General features: G+C 35.5%; 2 protein-coding genes across 3 annotated transcripts in view; both read left to right on the top strand.

The window, feature by feature from the left end:
• Nucleotides 1-2,097: 2,097 nt before the first annotated feature.
• Nucleotides 2,098-15,258, top strand: LOC123529012 (uncharacterized). 2 transcript variants are annotated; one of them, XM_045309177.2, is made up of 8 exons: nt 2,098-2,254; nt 7,767-7,866; nt 8,484-8,526; nt 8,798-8,952; nt 10,556-10,766; nt 11,586-11,678; nt 12,355-12,423; nt 12,750-15,258. In XM_045309177.2, the coding sequence occupies exons 1-8, from the start codon at nt 2,170-2,172 to the stop codon at nt 13,113-13,115; spliced, it is 1,122 nt and encodes a 373-aa protein (XP_045165112.2). In that variant the 5' UTR covers nt 2,098-2,169; the 3' UTR covers nt 13,116-15,258. The 2 variants fall into 2 exon arrangements, with proteins under 2 accessions (XP_045165112.2, XP_045165113.2); XM_045309178.2 differs by having other exon boundaries at nt 2,117-2,254; nt 7,770-7,866.
• A 2,096-nt stretch (nt 15,259-17,354) lies between these two features.
• The window catches only part of LOC123529989 (gelsolin-like protein 1), a 43,659-nt gene continuing 42,263 nt past the window's right edge, over nt 17,355-18,750 (top strand). Inside the window, exon 1 of the mRNA XM_045310658.2 lies at nt 17,355-17,466. The gene's annotated coding sequence lies outside the window, so the exon portion shown is untranslated. The remainder of the gene's footprint in view (nt 17,467-18,750) is intronic.

Here is an 18,750-nt window from a genome sequence, read left to right as displayed (position 1 = left end):
ACGACATTGGATCCCCTGGATCCGTACAATTTTATTTTGGTTAGGCCCGGTTCCAGACATGAGGGAGGGCGGGGATAAGGCACCAGTTCAGAACGAAGTTGTCACCAGCGAGGTGCACAGTGCCGAGCGGGGATAGGTACGGGAGGTGTTAGGGAAACCAGGGGGTTTCCCCATTTTTTAATATATGTATGAAATGGTGGCCTCTGGTGCATTTTGTTGTCTAAATTTTGAGGTGCGGGATGAGGTACTCCCATCACTTTAGGAGGTCAAGTATTTTTGATATAAAGGTATGAAATGTTGGCCCCTGGTGCATTTTTTGGTAAAAGTTTTAAAGTACGAGAGAGGGTACCATCATTTAAGGATGGTGGGGAGGGGGGCTTGCAAAATTTTTAAATACAGGTATAAAATTATAAATAGTGGCCTCTGGTGCATTGTTTTGCCTCAAATTTGAGATACGGGAGGGGTACTCCCCATCATTTTAGGGAATCAATATAGGTATGACTGGACTTCTGGTGCATTTTTGGGTCTGACTTTTAAAGGTGGTCAATCACATTTAAACAGCATTTAATGACATTTTTTACTTTTTGTATATTCTGGTAGAGAATTATTTAAGGAACAAAAAGACCGATTACATAGGGTTAGATTCCTATTTGAAATGCATATTTTATTATTTTTATAAAATTTTGTAATTACTCCCCTTTAATATGAAAGTATATAAAAAGCTAGGTATTTCTTTTTATTTCGATACAATGTCTAGTTTTACATTTGCATTTGATAGACATATCAACTATTGAACAATCTGAACCAAAATGCAAGTTTAAAAGCTGTGTGTAGCTTCTGAATTCATTTATTTCCAATCTATCTTGGTTGCGCAACCAAGATAGGCAGAAGGGAGGTAATAATAATTTTTCAAACTTGCGTTTCTAATGAATTCCATCTAAATACATAATTTTTAATGCAAATATTTTACAAATATATTACAATATGTCTAATATTTATACATTTCCTTAGGCAAAGTATGTTTATCAAATTTATACTTATGATAAAATAACTCTATCTTGGTTGGGCAACCAGGATAGGAAAATGGAATTTTAAAAATACTTCCAGTGAAAATCTAATTTGTATTAAGTGTTAAGTGAACATAAATGAGTGTAAATGATCAGATGCTAAAGTTTCGAACAAATCCGTTACATGGCCAAAATCTGATTATCCACCTTTAAGAAAATATTATTCCTTTGCCAAAATAGTGGGTACAACTTTGATGAGTTGCCTATAGGTCACACCTCATCCAACTGGATCCGGGCCTACAGATGGTATCAAGTCAATACGTGCCACTTTTCCTAGCTTTGCTTTCTCCACAGCTTTAAACTAATTCAAAAATACGTACTGTATTTGTTCTCACATTTCTATTTTTGCTGGTCATTTTCTTTACAGAGCTTCCATGTTCTACCATTTTATCATACTCTAAAGAAACATATATCAGATGGTTTACAGTATTTGTGGCAATTTACAATTTCAATTTAAAACTATATCGCACCATCCAGTTGTATGCAACATGCAAATCGGACATTGATATTCCAAACATTGCCAAGCCACCATTGGACAGAATTATCAGCTATCAATTTAAGAACTGAATAAGGTCAACTTGCAAAACTTGATGAGACTTTTTATTACGTAATGTAAAGAGAATATGGTGCTATTCTGCTAACATTTCATATTGACAACGTTTAATGGTCTTGATACCAAGGATGACATAGATCATATGTTTTAATATCATGTCAGTTTGACATCAATAATTACGTCATTATAAATATTCGTGCTCAGCAATGGTATCATAATTCACTATTTTACTAGGAATTGACCTTCACCACTCGGCCACGAAGACTTTTACTAGCTCTAGTACTATCTAAAGGGTAAGTTGATCAGTTACTGTTGTACCTTTTCCAATAAAGTAATAATTATTACCGCCAACATTCAATCGTATTGAGTGTACAATATACTGACTAAATGTTTTGGTTATGTTAAACATAGGTTTAACAGTGTCCAATTGAAATGCCTGCGTACACACAATATGGTATATTTCTTTGCGATGTAAAAAGTTACCTCCCCTTTTATTTGGCAAATGGCGATGGAAAACGAAAGTAGGAACTATCGTTATAAATTGTTGGAATGTTTAATAATAGTGACATAGTCAGTGTAGCTTTGGAGAGCCCGGGTACTTTTTTAGCCGTCCCTTTACAAATGGAGGATACAGGTAAAGTCATTTTTTTCCGTTTATCACTAGATCTATTTCATCTCATTTATTTTATTATCATAAAATGTCAATTACATTCAGGAATTGTTTAATATAATTAATTAGTTGTTTTAATTTTTTTTAACTAAATAATTACTTCAGTGCATGTTTTATGTTCTACATTCAAAACATCTACAGAAAATAATTATAGTCTACATTATTTTTTTACCAGTCCCATGTAGTCCAAATATAATAGGACGTTTCAGGCACAGCGTGATAACTTTTGACAGTCGCTGTCGGTTGGAGGGATGACAACTATCAAATATCAGATCATAAAGTAAGTCATCCCGATGAGCCAAATGAGTAAGGCTAGGTCCAGTGAGGATTGAGATTAAACCTTCAATCATCTTCATAGTCCAAATAATAGGACGTTTCGGGACAGCGTGATAACTTTTGACTGTCGCTGTCTCCGTCACATAAAATAAGTCATCCCGATAAGCCAAATAAGTATATGGCTAGCATCTTCATAGGTCACAGGCACGAGTATCGGACCTGGGACAAAACATGTCAGACAGGTAAAAAACCTGTTTTCATCATATGAGTCCAAAATGACAGATATGTAGTGTAATATGAGTCCCCTTAAAATGATATAGATCAGATGTATCATTAGCCCTACTTATTTTGGCTTATCAAGATGACTTATTTTATGATCTGTTATTTTATAGTTGTCATCCCTTTAAGGGATGAGACAGCGACACCCAAAAGTTATCACGCTGTCCCAAAACGTCCTATTATTTAGACTAATGTAGCATTTGAAATGGGCCCGTGTTTCACTACATATTTTTCATTTTGGACTCATTTAGGATGAAAACGGGGGTGGGGGGGACGGGGTTCATCAGTCTGATCATATTTTCTATGTCTCCGGTCCGATACTCGTGGATGTGTCATAGGCCAGTAACAGCATCATAGTAATGTAAACAATGGAATCGATGAATTTCGATTTACAAGTAGCCCTATCTAGATATACTTTCGTTTTGAAATCGGTGGACCTTGTCATTCTATGTTGAGCTGAAGCCATCTTTCAGACGGCCTCGTTACTGAAATACAACCCGTTTTTATTGTCAAATGTCAAACCCTGATATGAATATATACATACATGTTCTTCAGATTTTATTTGTCCTATTTTTAAAACACTGTTGTTACAATATCACAATATTTACATTATATAGTAGTGCCTCTCTCATTCACTGTTAACTAAATGTAGATGACCCCACATGCTTAACAAACTTAATGGGGGTAATTTCAATAAAACAAGATGTTTACGAAATATAAAATACATATATCTATGAATCATTAAAATTCCTTTGAAAGCAGATGCAGAATGGCAAAGATCCTGAGGTACTGGAAAACTACTTTTTTGAGGTAGAAACAAAAAAAAATCAGTTAGTTTTTACTGTATCCACGTGCAAATTTGGTCCTGTCTAGATTTTTCTTAATACTGTTATTCTGTGGACACCAACATTAATATTTTTAGCAAAAGTAAGACTCATTTAGTTGCTATATACATGATATAGGCCTATATGTATATGATTTTAACGTACCTATAACATAGATAAACAAAATATGAATCATATTGAATATTTTGGCTTTTTCCCAAGTTTTCATATGGCTCGTATATGTTCCGTGGGAATATCTGGGGGCATTTCGTTCAAAACTCTTTAATTGACTCTAATTTTATTGTGTTATTTTTCCGGACTTATGGTCCTTTACTACTTAGTATTGTTTTACTGACAATCGCTATGACGGTTTAGAGTACATGCAGTTAAGGGTGGCATGTCACTTTGTAACAACGTAGAATGCACATGTAGTATCAAAATCTTGTGTTCTACAGTCTGCGGGATTGAACCGTTTTAACGTAATATTTCCTCTTTGTACACTGTTATGTGTCGTTCATTACCTATAGTATTTCCTCTTTAGACACTGTTGTGTCGTTCATTGCCTAGTATTTCCTCTTCAGACAGTGTGATGTGTCGTTCATTGCCTATAGTATTTCCTCTTTAGACACTGTTGTGTCGTTCATTGCCTAGTATTTCCTCTTTAGACACTGATGTGTCGTTCATTGCCTAGTATTTCCTCTTTAGACACTGTGATGTGTCGTTCATTGCCTAGTACCGGTATTTCCTTCAATGCCTAGTATTTCATCTTTAGACACTGATGTGGCGTTCATTACCTAGTATTTCCTCTTTACACACTGATGTGTTGTTCATTGCCTAGTATTTCCTCTTTACACACTGATGTGTCGTTCATTACCTAGTATTTTCCTCTTTAGACACTGTGATGTGCCGTTCATTGCCTAGTATTTCCTCTTTACACGCTGATGTGTCGTTCATTGCCTAGTATCTCCTCTTTACACGTTGATGTGTCGTTCATTGCCTAGTATCTCCTCTTTACACGCTGATGTGTCGTTCATTGCCTAGTATTTCCTCTTTAGACACTGATGTGTCGTTCATTGCCTAGTATTTCCTCTTTAGACACTGATGTGTCGTTCATTGCCTAGTATTTTCTCTTTAGACACTGATGTGTCGTTCATTGCCTATTATTTCCTCTTTAGACACTGATGTGTCGTTCATTGCCTAGTATCTCCTCTTTACACACTGTGATCTGTCGTTCATTGCCTAGTATTTCCTCTTTAGACACTGATGTGTCGTTCATTGCCTAGTATTTCTTCTTTACACACTGATGTGTCGTTCATTGCCTAGTATCTCCTCTTTACACACTGATGTGTCGTTCATTACCTAGTATCTCCTCTTTAGCCACTGCGATGTGTCGTTCATTGTCTAGTATTTTCTCTTTAGACACTGATGTGTTGTTCATTGCGTAGTATTGCTTCTTTAGACACTGATGTGGCGTTCATTACCTAGTATTTTCCTCTTTAGACACTGTGATGTGCAGTTCATTGCCTAGTATTTCCACTTTACACGCTTATGTGTCGTTCATTGCCTAGTATCTCCTCTTTACACGCTGATGTGTCGTTCATTGCCTAGTATCTCCTCTTTACACGCTGATGTGTCGTTCATTGCCTAGTATTTCCTCTTTAGACACTGATGTTACGTTCATTGCCAAGTATTTCCTCTTTAGACACTGATGTGTCGTTCATTGCCTAGTATTTCCTCTTTAGACACTGTGATCTGTCGTTCATTGCCTAGTATTTCCTCTTTACACACTGATGTGTCGTTCATTGCCTAGCATTTCCTCTTTAGACACTGATGTGTCGTTCATTGCCTAGTACCGGTATTTCCTTCATTGCCTAGTATTTCCTCTTTAGACACTGATGTGGCGTTCATTACCTAGTATTTCCTCTTTAGACACTGATGTGTCGTTCATTGCCTAGTATTTCCTCTTTACACACTGATGTGTCGTTCATTGCCTAGTATTTCCTCTTTACACACTGATGTGTCGTTCATTGCCTAGTATTTTCTCTTTAGACACTGGTGTGTCGTTCATTGCCTAGTATTTCCTCTTTACACACTGTGGTGTGTCGTTCATTGCCTAGTATTTCCTCTTTAGACACTGATGTGTCGTTCATTGCCTAGTATTTCCTCTTTAGACACTGTGATCTGTCGTTCATTGCCTAGTATTTCCTCTTTAGACACTGATGTGTCGTTCATTGCCTAGTATTTCCTCTTTACACACTGATGTGTCGTTCATTGCCTAGTATTTCCTCTTTAGACACTGATGTGTCGTTCATTGCCTAGTATTTTCTCTTTACGCACTGATGTGTCGTTCATTGCCTAGTATTTCCTCTTTAGACACTGATGTGTCGTTCATTGCCTAGTATTTCCTCTTTAGACACTGATGTGTCGTTCATTGCCTAGTATCTCCTCTTTACACACTGTGATGTGTCGTTCATTGCCTAGTATTTCCTCTTTACACACTGATGTGTCGTTCATTGCCTAGTATTTCCTCTTTACACACTGATGTGTCGTTCATTGCCTAGTATCTCCTCTTTACACACTGATGTGTCGTTCATTACCTAGTATCTCCTCTTTAGCCACTGTGATGTGTCGTTCATTGTCTAGTATTTTCTCTTTAGACACTGATGTGTCGTTCATTGCGTAGTATTGCTTCTTTAGACACTGATGTGGCGTTCATTACCTAGTATTTTCCTCTTTAGACACTCTGATGTGCCGTTCATTGCCTAGTATTTCCTCTTTACACGCTGATGTGTCGTTCATTGCCTAGTATCTCCTCTTTACACGCTGATGTGTCGTTCATTGCCTAGTATCTCCTCTTTACACGCTGATGTGTCGTTAATTGCCTAGTATTTCCTCTTTAGACACTGATGTGTCGTTCATTGCCTAGTATTTCCTCTTTAGACACTGATGTGTCGTTCATTGCCTAGTTTTTCCTCTTTAGACACTGATGTGTCGTTCATTGCCTAGTATTTCCTCTTTAGACACTGATGTGTCGTTCATTACCTAGTATCTGTTACGTGGCCTTCATTACCTAATATTTCACTGTTGCCAAAAAATGTGTGTTTTAGATTTATATATTTTTCCAAAACATAATCATGAACAGCATTTAATTTTGATTGTTCCATATTTTTGTAATTGGATACTTCGATGGGATGCTATAACCGTTTTTCAGTCCCGCTAGAAGTCCGACAACATAACTTTCTGTTCGATAATAAATATCAGAAACATCAGCGCCAGTTAAAACAAATTTGCGCCAGTTTTTGCGGGATGGTTGGTGCATAGGACTTCCGAGCCTAACCACCACATTGCCGTTATGTGAGGTACGGCTCTGAATAGACTAAACACTAAAATCATAATGATATATGACAATCGCTTCTGTCAGTATTTAAAAGCTTTCGCTATGAGATTGCAATATGGGTACAAAGAGTTTAGGTGAGAAATCTGTAAAACATCTTTTTTTTTTCAGATTACTCAAAAATACTGTATTTCACTTACTAAATTTAATTTCCCGGATGTCGATATACAAAACCCAAGTGAAACAAGCACACAAATGATAAAATTAAGTTCCCTTTAGAATAGTTTTACATAGCTTTGTTTCCTGAGTTGTGTTGAACAATTTATAAATTTTCAGTTCAGACACTTTCTGTTGTTAAACTTCACCCATAAATGCTCTGCTGTGCAATACTGTAAATATCTAATGGTGCACATTTATAATGTTGGTTTTCAATGTCTTAAGGCCTTTTTTGCAATATCAAGGGTTTTTTTTATTCACAGAATTTATTTTTAAGAATAAAGAATGAGAAAGTGAAATCTCATACCAGTAGTTTCAGTTTGTCAGTTCATTGGCTACAAGCAACTACATGTACATTAGAAACAAGGTTTTGTTATGTTCTGCTCGGTTGCAGTGGAAATAATCATCTTTAATAATTTTTTTTTTAAGTCAAAGTTTTCTGATAATCACATGTCTTCCTATGAGTGCACTGTTGTTACTGTAGCCGAGTGACATTATGTATTATATGGTTTTACTATAAAATGATATTCGTTATTACTATTTTAAGAAGAACCAGAGGAAGCTGAAGTAGCAGAAGTAGCAGAAGCAACTCTCGATACTGAAAACAATCAAGTCAAATTCAAGAAAACTGGAAAAGATGGGAACGCGTAAGTTTTTAGATAACCATGGTTACCCTACCAACTATATCCAACATGCGTCTTGTGCCTAACTGCTTAAATTGCACAAAATATTTGTAGTTATTGTGATTAAGTGATTCTTTTTTCTTTTTTCTTTTTTTTTTGGCGTTCTTGGCGTTAGTATGTTGAAAATAATTCATTACTTTCAATTACAAGAATATTATTGTAATATAGTAATTTCTAATATCAAGTAACACTATTACAACTGTAAGAGTTACAAATCTTGGAATGCTCCTGTTACAGAAAATATTTAAACAGTAGAAACTTACTGTCAGTGGGTATAGTGTCTTTTATGTAATGACTGCAGCGACGATATTGGTCAACTGTGGTCGAGTCTAACCTGAAATACTATGACGTACCATTTGGGTCATAGGAAACAGTTAGACCTATTCTACTGAGGTACCAACGCGTGCCTAAAATAATGTCCAAATTAGCACGTTGTGACTTTCTTTACTGTTGAATGTTGCCAGTTTAACCTTTAACTGACAATAGGAATTTCATGGTCGGGAAGGAGGAAACATGACCGCGTTATATATCAATGTTTATGCCAACCAGTATATTTGCGAGTTATCTCAATTGTATTTCAGAGCGACTGGGAAAGAGGCATGCTTGAACTGTGCTAAATTGGAGGTAAGTTCAAAATACATAGCACGCTAGATGTTAAGAAAAGTTTATTCATTTCTGTTTCTGCTATGCACGTAACGAGGTCAACTCTTCGTTTAAGCCAAAACCGAGTCGCTTTACAATGACTTATTTTGAAACATCCTGTGTGACCATTTATGTAGCCAGTATGTCTGAATAATTCTTATTTCTTGGCGTATTTCATTTTCTTTGTTGTTTTTTTTAAGAAAGTGAATCATCTTCGGCTATTCACTCTGTTCTTATACTTTCTACTGTACAGGAAAAACTACGAAGAATCCAAGAAGACAGTAGTCGACTTCTTAATGACACAATACGTTCTTACGCCAAAACTACTGAAGAACTTAAGAGCAAAATCAGATCACTTGTTGCACACAATGAACATGTTGAGGAACTTTACACACAGACAAAGCAGAGGTATAGTGTTATGCAGTCAAATTTGTATACAGGGACCGCTCAAAGCAGACTACAAAAATGGTCTGTAATGAAACAGTCCTTTAATATACAAACACGGGAAACATTAATACATGCATTATTGTAATAATTGATGTAGTATGCAGATGTGATTCAAAATGGGTGGTCACTGGTCGCTGCGGTGGAATAGTTTATCAATAGAATTTAAGGTTAATATAAGGGAAGGGAGGGATCTGCATATATACAAGATTAATACCGTTGAATATACATGACTGCTTGAGGAAGTTTGGTAGCACCAAGTGTCAGTCTATAATTCTAGAATTTATAGATGGGTGTCTCGGTTTTCTAGACTGTTACATTTAGAGACAAAAACATTCATCGTTTTATCTATGCAGATTTTAAGACACACTGAGCATTACTTTGTAATTTCTACAAAGTAACAACAATTAATTGACTGATTTGGCTGTTTCTTAAATTTCATTTAAAAAGTTTAAAATCTGATAGATGCAAAAACTTATTTAAATCTACAAAGTGAAGAGCAATAGTCTTGAATAAACATAATGTATGAAATATCGACGTAGAGATTTAATTAGCGATCTTCTTGTTTCTATTATATATGATATGGATTTGTGAGATTTCTAAAAAGCAAAAAGTAGAATAGAAACATTAATTTTATTCTCAGCATTTGAGTACTCTTTGCATGCACCTTGCTTCTTTTACGCAAGAAACCTAGTGCACTGTACTGTCTTGGAATATATGTAGTATACATTAGTCAGCCCTATTGCTGAAGGGCCAAATGTCAAAATGTCCAGCCTTTATACAAGGAGCCATGTAATGATATTGTCTAGTATAATGCTATTATACACAGCTGTTACCATTTAATACTCGATGGATTTAAACTAGCACATATGGACTACACGTGTTTTGCCGCAAGATACCATGCATGCCCAGTAAAATTTCAAGAATATCTTATGTATACCGAGAGAATTTTTCATATTAAAAATATTAATATTGTTTACACCCCTCCTCTCCTTCCGAGACCCTTTACAGTCTTAGCAAACTGTTTTTGTTTTTTTTTTTTTTTGTTGTTGTTTTTTTCAAACCTGAAAAAGATATCAAACAAAAAATTAAAGGTGATGGGCGTTTTTTTATCGGCTTGTTTAAGAATTTTTTGAACTTGTCTACATGAGTGTTAGTTACACTGACAGCCTTACAAAAATATCAAGGAGAAACCATTTGAGAGTCGCTACGGTCACTGACTTGGAATCACTTACTTTTTTACCGATGTTAGTTCCCACTTTGAATGTTGTACTTTTTCCTGTTTGGGCGGCTGCAGCCGAGTAGTTAAAGGTCGCTGATTTCGAATCACTTACCTCCTTCCGCTGCGGGTTCGACACCTCTCTTTTGGTGTAGAATTATTCATGTAAGGAAGCCATCCAGCTGTCTACGGAAGGTCTATGGTTCTGCCCAGTTACCCGATCGTGCTTAAATAATGCCGGAGGATTACATTGGGTCTACCTCCACAATAAGGAATATTAAATATGTATTTTATTTTAGTAAAGTATCCGGCTGGCTTAAGAAACCCCGGTATATTTTGCGTTTTAAGGTCAGATGCTATAACTGCGACAATGGCTGATGTGTTTGAAAGTAAAGGAGAACTGGAAAATGTCAACGATGAGTTTTCTAACACTAAACTGGCAAAGAGATTTGAAGGAATCTACAATTATTCATGGACATCGCTTACAGAGTGGTTTGATGATAATATTGCCGAGTTAGACGAGCTAAATAGAATTAAGCATCTAACGGCGCTAATGAAGGTATATGTATGTCTACCGAGAGTAGCTTGTAGCTCTTTTATCCCAAATTTGTTTGCAACAGGTCATGTGACGTCGTTGCTTTCAAATTCCTGTGCAAGAATAAACTTTGCATATGTAAACAGACGTTATTAATTTCAAATGACACAGATATAAAATAACATTACATTTTGACTCCTACGTACATGCAGAGTAAATCGTCGAAGCCAACGGGATATCCATATACAAATTAAGCAGTCGCAGTGGTTTGTATCTAAAGCTCCCGTCAATACTGAAAATTGATGCCCCTTTTAAACATAAGAGATACCATCTTCGAAAGACAATGTAAATTTGGTAACAATCCTCCCAAAAGCAATTGCTTAGGGTCCACATATTACTGTAAATAACCAAAACGCGTCTGGACGCTTAACTGTAAACACCTTATGGCATGGCTGTAATTCAGCTTTAACCGTGGAAATATTTTATACATTTTGTAACTAAGAATTGTCTCTCTCGCTTTTAAAACATAACTCATTCGTATAATCGGTTGTATAATATAGTTATAATGGGGTCAAAGATTTGCTAATTTGAGCCGCGCCATGAGAAAACCAACATAGTGGGTTTGCGACCAGCATGGATCCAGACCAGCCTGCGCATCCGCGCAGTCTGGTCAGGATCCATGCTGTTCGCTGACAGTTTCTCCAATTCCAATAGGCTTTAAAAGCGAACAGCATGGAGCCTGACCAGACTGCGCGGATGCGCAGGCTGGTCTGGATCCATGCTGGTCGCAAACCCACTATGTTGGTTTTCTCATGGCACGGCTCATTTATCTCTTTGTTACAGAAAGCTTATGAAATATGTGCAAGCATAGCTGACAACGAAATTCGAGTGTTTTTGGTAATCAAAGAATGGGAACCAATTCCTTCTTCACGTGACGTATGTTTAATAAAGCTTTTATTAATTTCGTTCTTTTAGTGTTGGACTTATTGTTCTTGGAAGTGGTGGTGGTGCTGCTGCGCTACTAAATACGCTAGAATATCCCAAGCACATTTATTCTTACATATTTCATATCAGTCTCAATAGCCGACTTTTAAGTGATGATTTGCGACCAAAAAAGTCTCCCTGTACTTGAACGAAGTATTTGTTTATATTTACTGGTCCTTTGGAGTCGTGGGGTCCATTCAGTGTATCTGTTGAAATGAGTTCCTATTCAGTCGGTGCTGAGTGCATGAAGAGTGTTGCAGTTTACATTTCCAAAACGATATGCATATTGTTGGAATAATTCTTAATTAATAGATTAAATTTATTGAACTAAGTATTGCTTGAAAACCCGCTATTTTATTACTTTTTAAAACACGTACATTCATTATTGCAAAACAGAAACTTTTGTAATGAGATAAAAAGTTGTTTCGTTACTTATTTCAAAGCTGTTTATCGAATTCAGTTATGTATGTGTATTGTACGAAGAACATATTTTGACATTCTTATAATGAGAGTGCATGAAAAGTAGTCCATGCACAGTCTTTGACTTCAGTTTATATATAAACAAAAGTATCATGGAAATATATGAAGTGATTGTTTTTGTTGATTTTTTTCACTGTTTTACCAACAGGATCCGTTACTATATAAAGTAAGAAGATGTCATGGACAAACGGAGAGAAAAAGGGATATTGTTAAAAAGGTACGTGTATTTGTCGTGTACTGTGAAGTACTAATGTGTATAACTTCATTAACTGTACTCAAGATCAGGCCAAATAGGAACACAATTACAAAACCTGCTGCAAAAGGAAATGTGCCAATCTGTTCGTTCATGTTATGAATATAACCAGCGTATTCGCGGGTAGTCTTTAAAGACAGGGTTTATGTGTATGTTTAGCTGTCTAACTCCTGTTCCAAGAAGAATATCCAGATTCCACATTAAGAAATATATGTCAATAAACTGTCTTATCACGTCGATCCATCCCGAATTATTGATAGAACATTTCTTTTTACTAACCTGTTTTTCAGAATGTATGGCAAATGCTTCGAAAGGAACATAGCGTGAAGCAGTTGCTTCGTGGGGAGCAAAATGGAAATTGTTCGACGGGTATCGCCAAATTAGAAGACTTTTTTAACGAATTCGTCGACACTTGTTGGCTTATAGCAATTTCACATCCAAAACTCCTTCTAAACTTTGACGTATTGGGAAAGATGTATGAAGGAAGTATAAAGGATCGGTTTAGACGATATTCTTGTCAAGATACTGTGAAAGATATGTCAAAGGTCAAGGATACTATATTAGAAGTCGTGTGGCCTTGTGTTGAACTTGAAGACGGGTCCGGGATACATGCCAAAGGAGATATAATTGTCGTCGAAGAAGGGTCAGCAGAGTGAACAGTTCATGATAAATTGCATATTTTTAGGTCGTCGGTCTACTGAGTCATTATTGAATATGTGCTCCTTGTGTTAGTTGTTTTACATGACATTGTATAAAATAACATTTCTGTCTCTGATAAGACATTTTAAGCACGTTATATGATGTTTGAATTTACAAGTCAAGTGACTCTAGTTCAGGCTGTGTTAAATTGTAATACCAATGTATGTGTTTGGAAATTGGAATATGTCAGTCCTTCCGTTCCCACCCATCCCTTCCGTTATCTGACAACATTCAAAATAAATGCATTGTAACTTGATAACAATGATAGATGATAATATCAGGAAGTTGAGAGTTCAATAACCCTATCTACAAAAATGGGCGTCATTATTTCCAATTATGTTTATCATTTTTAGCTTGTCTGATTTTTTAAAAATATCTACGAAGTATTGTCGTCAGTTGATCGTCGGTTAAAATTTTTGTTAAGGTCCACCTTTTCTCAAAAAACATTGATTAGAGCTACAGCTTTGAAACTTTGTACACTTGTTTATCATCATTAGTTGACTATGTAGGCCAAGAACCTTAACTCTGATATACATTTTGTCAGACTTGCATGTATGGCCCTTTCTGTACCTAGAAAATTTGATTTTCTTGGTTAAAAAGTTTTGTTTAGGTCAGCTTTTCCCAAAGACTGTAAGAGCTACAGCTTTGAAACTTTGCCCACTTGTTTACCAACATAAGATGAGTAATTCGATCGAGAACCGTAACTCTTGCCTGCATTTTATCAGAATAATGCCCCTTTTTGTACTTTGTACTTAGAAAATCAGTATTCACTTTTCATGAATATTTACTATAGCTTTGAGTAAGAAAGCCAAGAACTATAACTCTTTTCTTACATACTGTCCATCACTTGCAGACGACCGCTTACACCTGCATGTGGTGCTCTTGTTCATATATGTTGTCATATTAGGCAAAAACTTTGACTGAAGAAAAGTTTGTTCTGGACAGTAACGGTTAGGCTTTGACATGTTGCTATACACAAGAAAAGAAGTTGATACAGAAGAATTCAAATAAATATAGACGTTTCAGTTTTTCATGTATGACTGTTTATGAATCGCATTCAGAACGATAGATCTATATCAGTTCAGTTTGTTAAAAGCTAATGTGAATGGCTTTTATCTCATTTTATTTTGATCGTTTCTCATTAATTGTGAGTAGTAGGGTAATCTGGTCTATGTTAATATTGATAGTTTTTGGGGTCACTTAATTCGCAACAGTATATTTCACGTACGGTTCTTGGACTAAAATGGCACTTGATTATAGCTGATATGGGTAAGACAGCTTAGATGTGATACTCTTCATACATTTTATGTCATTAAAACAATAGCACGTGTGGAGTTATATGAATATTTTATAGATAACCTATGAAATCAGCTGTTCTGGAAGAAAAATTAAGTTGTCAACTGGCAAACACCTCACAGCTGCTGGTTCGACACCTGCTTCGGGAGTAGAATTATTTCAGGTGAGGCGGGCATTCTTGTTGGCTATAGCTGGTTATACATAGGTGCCCGTCCGTGCCTGAAATAATACTCTGATGAGCACATGGGATCTCCCCACATCCCCGCCAGTTGCCATATGTCCAGTAATTGAAATGGGTCGATATGACGTTACATACAACCGCCAAACAAGTTGCAAAAAGCCTTAATTAAAAAGATAGTAAGGTCTTCAAAACATGTCCGCTAAACATAATCTACGCGTAGTCCTGTCAACCATCCCCTTCTTGAAAGGTTAAAAAGCCGTGTAAGTACACGTCCATCATACATGATGATTATTTTGATGAAAGAAACGAGAAACTTGAAGGACAATGGACTAATTACCGAAAATGCGAAAAATAATTTAAAAATCTTGAATTTAAAGTTTTGCTCTAATTGCAACTGAAAACTAGAAGATTTAAAGTCACTCCGAAACAATTTTCGGCACGAGTGGGCACCTGGGTAGAACCACCAACCTTCCGTAAGCCAGCTGGATGGCTTCCCCACGTGAAAGAATTGTACACCCAGGCGAGGCTGTTATAGGATAATATGTTTATGTCGGATACAAGCTTCAAGCGTATGTTGTAACTTTTATATATAACCGACGTTAAATAAATCTTATCTTATCTTATCTTATCTTGTCTTGTCTTGTCTTGTCTTGTTGTCTTGTCTTGTCTTTGTCTTTGTCTTTTGTTTTGTTTTGTTTTGTTTTGTTTTGTCTTGTCTTGTCTTGTCTTGTCTTGTCTTGTCTTCAGACCCACACTGGTGAAGGGCACCAGAATAGTTACACGAAAACCAGCATAACTTTATACACAAACATTTATATGCTTCAGACCCACATTGGCGAAGGGCAAGTGATTTCAAATCAACAGCTACAGTGGCACCATTCAAAAACTAAAACCCAATTAATGAGCCGACCAAATGCCAATTATGTAGTTCTTAAAGAAACAGTAAATGAAATTGCACCTATGTTTTCAGAATTTTTGTCACCATTGTCTGTATACTGTACTCCAAACAGTTACACGAAAATCAACATGACTTTATACGCAAACATTTGTATGCGTCACAGTTTTTATTATATTATTTATTAGTCACTATCATAACATCACAAGTAATATTTTGCAGATTGAATTTTAATTTTATGAATACCACTACAAAAAGGAATAATCAGAATTTTGAAATATCTGTAAAATGAAAAAAAAATCCAATCGTACTGGTGAAACAACACCATTACCTAGGACTTTCTAGAACTGTCAAATATAATTTGCACACATAGAACATTTATCTAGAATTCTTGAATTTATTTAACGGAATATTACACATTGTACAAAACAAGTTGAACTCGAAACATTTTAACATAATAAATCTTTTAAAGCAACAGAGTTTTTGCCAATATTTTACTGGAAGAAAATTCCTGAAAATTGGCGTACGTTTAAACAATTATAATTACTAAATGCCATGACACACAACAGCTAAATTGACCGACAATAGACAAAAAAATGAACAATTTCGGATCTCGTCCTTGTGTACAGAGTTATCCACAAACGAGTGCAGTGACAGTTTGTACCTTCCGTTGCGGCCTATTAGCTACACCAGCACTATAAACCATACCGCTGCAAACGAAGCGACCGTCGTCTTCTGGAATCTCTTACCATGGCCAATTTCTAGTCTGGGCAGTTTCAAGATTGCTGTCCAGTAGAGTACAACGATATTCAGAAGTATATTGAATGTATAGTATATGGATATTTCAACTCGCGTGATACACTTTTTTTTATCGGACCGTTTTGTGTCGAACATTAACAGAAGATTGCTGTCCAGTAGAGTATAACGATATTCAGAAGTATATTGAATGTATAGTATATGGATATTTCAACTCGCGTGATACACTTTTTTTTATCGGACCGTTTTGTGTCGAATATTAACATACTTTTAACCCTGAATCCTCTTCACGTTTGGAATGTACCGAAGTCGTGCTTAAACTTATAACGCGGTGACAATCATGTCGGCCTTAACATAGAAAACTTTGAAAATATACACTCGTGACATAACAAAATATATCAATCATGACACCAAAAATCAACCAATTTTATCTTTTCAAGCAGAGTCGTATATTTTTCGGCTTTTACGGTTTATTATTTTTCTTTCATCATAATTTTGGCCTGAACTCCGAGCTTTACATAAACTAGAAACTGACTGCACAGAGATACATGTGAAGTAGTCCAAAGTATTGTTCATACTGTTTTAATATGAAATACGGTAATTATATTATTTTTATTATACCAGATTTATATAAGTATAAGTCATATAATGATGTTACATTTACAATTTTTTTTTTTTTGTTATTTTAATTGTTGATTATTTTGGGGAAATATTAAGACCACTCTCATCGTGCATTTTCAGTTTTAAAGTTTATTCATTTAGTAAATGATTACAAAAGCGTACTTGCCATGCAGCTATCTCATTGCTTTTCAAACAGAACATATACGTTATTCATTTCAGAACAGATTACTGTATCATAATTTTGGTTTCTATGTATAACGTCTTCGTGCTTTTCTATTAGTGCAAAGAAGACATTTTTTTACCATCGAAATGTCGAAAGTACTGAAAATGACATATTAAGCCTTTTTATGTGAAATAAAGGAGGAAATAAACTAGTATATTATAACCTTATTTGGCAGTAACGTACAAGGGAGAGAACTTCTGTATTACAGTTCCCTTTCACGCCATTTGCATTTTGAGATAACCTCCCTGTAACGAGCCACGCCCACATATTGCGGAAGTGACAAGTACGACATCAGTCATCACTATACATTCCATTCAACAAACAGGATAAACTCAGGTAATCAGTTTGTTTTTTCTTAGATATTTTTAAAAAAAAAGATCGATTGAATGTGGCATGTGAGAACGGTGAAATCGATATATAGTGCGTGTCTGAAATCAGTGATGCACTGCAGCTCCGGCGATTTCAGCAAAAAGTGAAAACTATTCCCTAAGAAGATTTTGGAAATAGATAAATTTAGGTCATTAAAACTGTTTTTAATGCATTACTTAATGTTTCTGGATTGTTTTTTTTTATTAGCTTGTGAGTCTAGATCGGCCTGTCTACATCTATATTATTAATATAATTATTTGGGGTAGAACATGGCCAGGTGGGGAATATTTATTGAATTTCAAGTAATATACTAAGTAGACTCTCCTTCATAATTTGGAGATTATGTGTTGATTTAAAATTATGGTGTATTTGTACATGTACCAAACAAAACTTTTCAAATTTTAAATGATTAAAACTTTGTACACTGGTTGCTCTTTAGGGACTTAGTGACACACTGTGTGACAGAGATTTGAACAAGCACAGAGAATATTAAAAGGCTGTATATCATAGCTTAAAATTATTGAAGGATTCAACTGTGGCTAAGTACTGCGTGTGCAACAACGGGCAACATGTTCCTCAGACCTACTTATGAAAGCTTAACTGACTGGAAAACCATTAAGCCTAGAGCTACTCTCAGAAACACGTTTATTTTAGTGATATTATTCAAAATTTATTTATTGATGGATGAATTAGTTTTTGAATGACTCATTTTAGAATACTCACTTCAGGAGTCTTAACGTACTAATATGAGTTCTCCCCAATGGTGAAGGTAGTGTAGGTTTGAGATTGTAAACTCATATCATCCACCCACACACCTCTTTGAATGAACCCTTGTAATATCAGCTTTCCATGTAGACTCACCTGTTCAAAGAATGGTGTTGAAAAGATAAGATAAATGGCAAATAAATTGTCACAGATGAATTCAAGGGTTTTTAATAATATAACTAAACAAAAATGTGGCTACTTTCCTTAGCTATGTAGGCATGTTTCCTCAAAAAATTACCCTGTAATTCCCCATAACATTTTCAAATTAAGAATGTTACACATATAATACAATCTAGGCCATACTAATATCACCCATATTCAGTGATAGTTTTTTTTCATACAGATTTACTACTTAAGTTGTAAACATTATAGAACAGGCAGTGTCTTGTTTTGCAAGTCATAAACGGTATATCAGATTTTAATTTTAATTAGGAAATGTCCTAGGCTTATATATAGCTAAAAGTAAGTGCAACCTACCTTGCTCTT

Source organism: Mercenaria mercenaria, chromosome 13, assembly GCF_021730395.1.
Source record: "Mercenaria mercenaria strain notata chromosome 13, MADL_Memer_1, whole genome shotgun sequence".
In the NCBI taxonomy this organism is placed as follows: Eukaryota; Metazoa; Mollusca; class Bivalvia; order Venerida; family Veneridae; genus Mercenaria; species Mercenaria mercenaria.
This window is presented reverse-complemented; position numbering and strand designations above follow the sequence as displayed.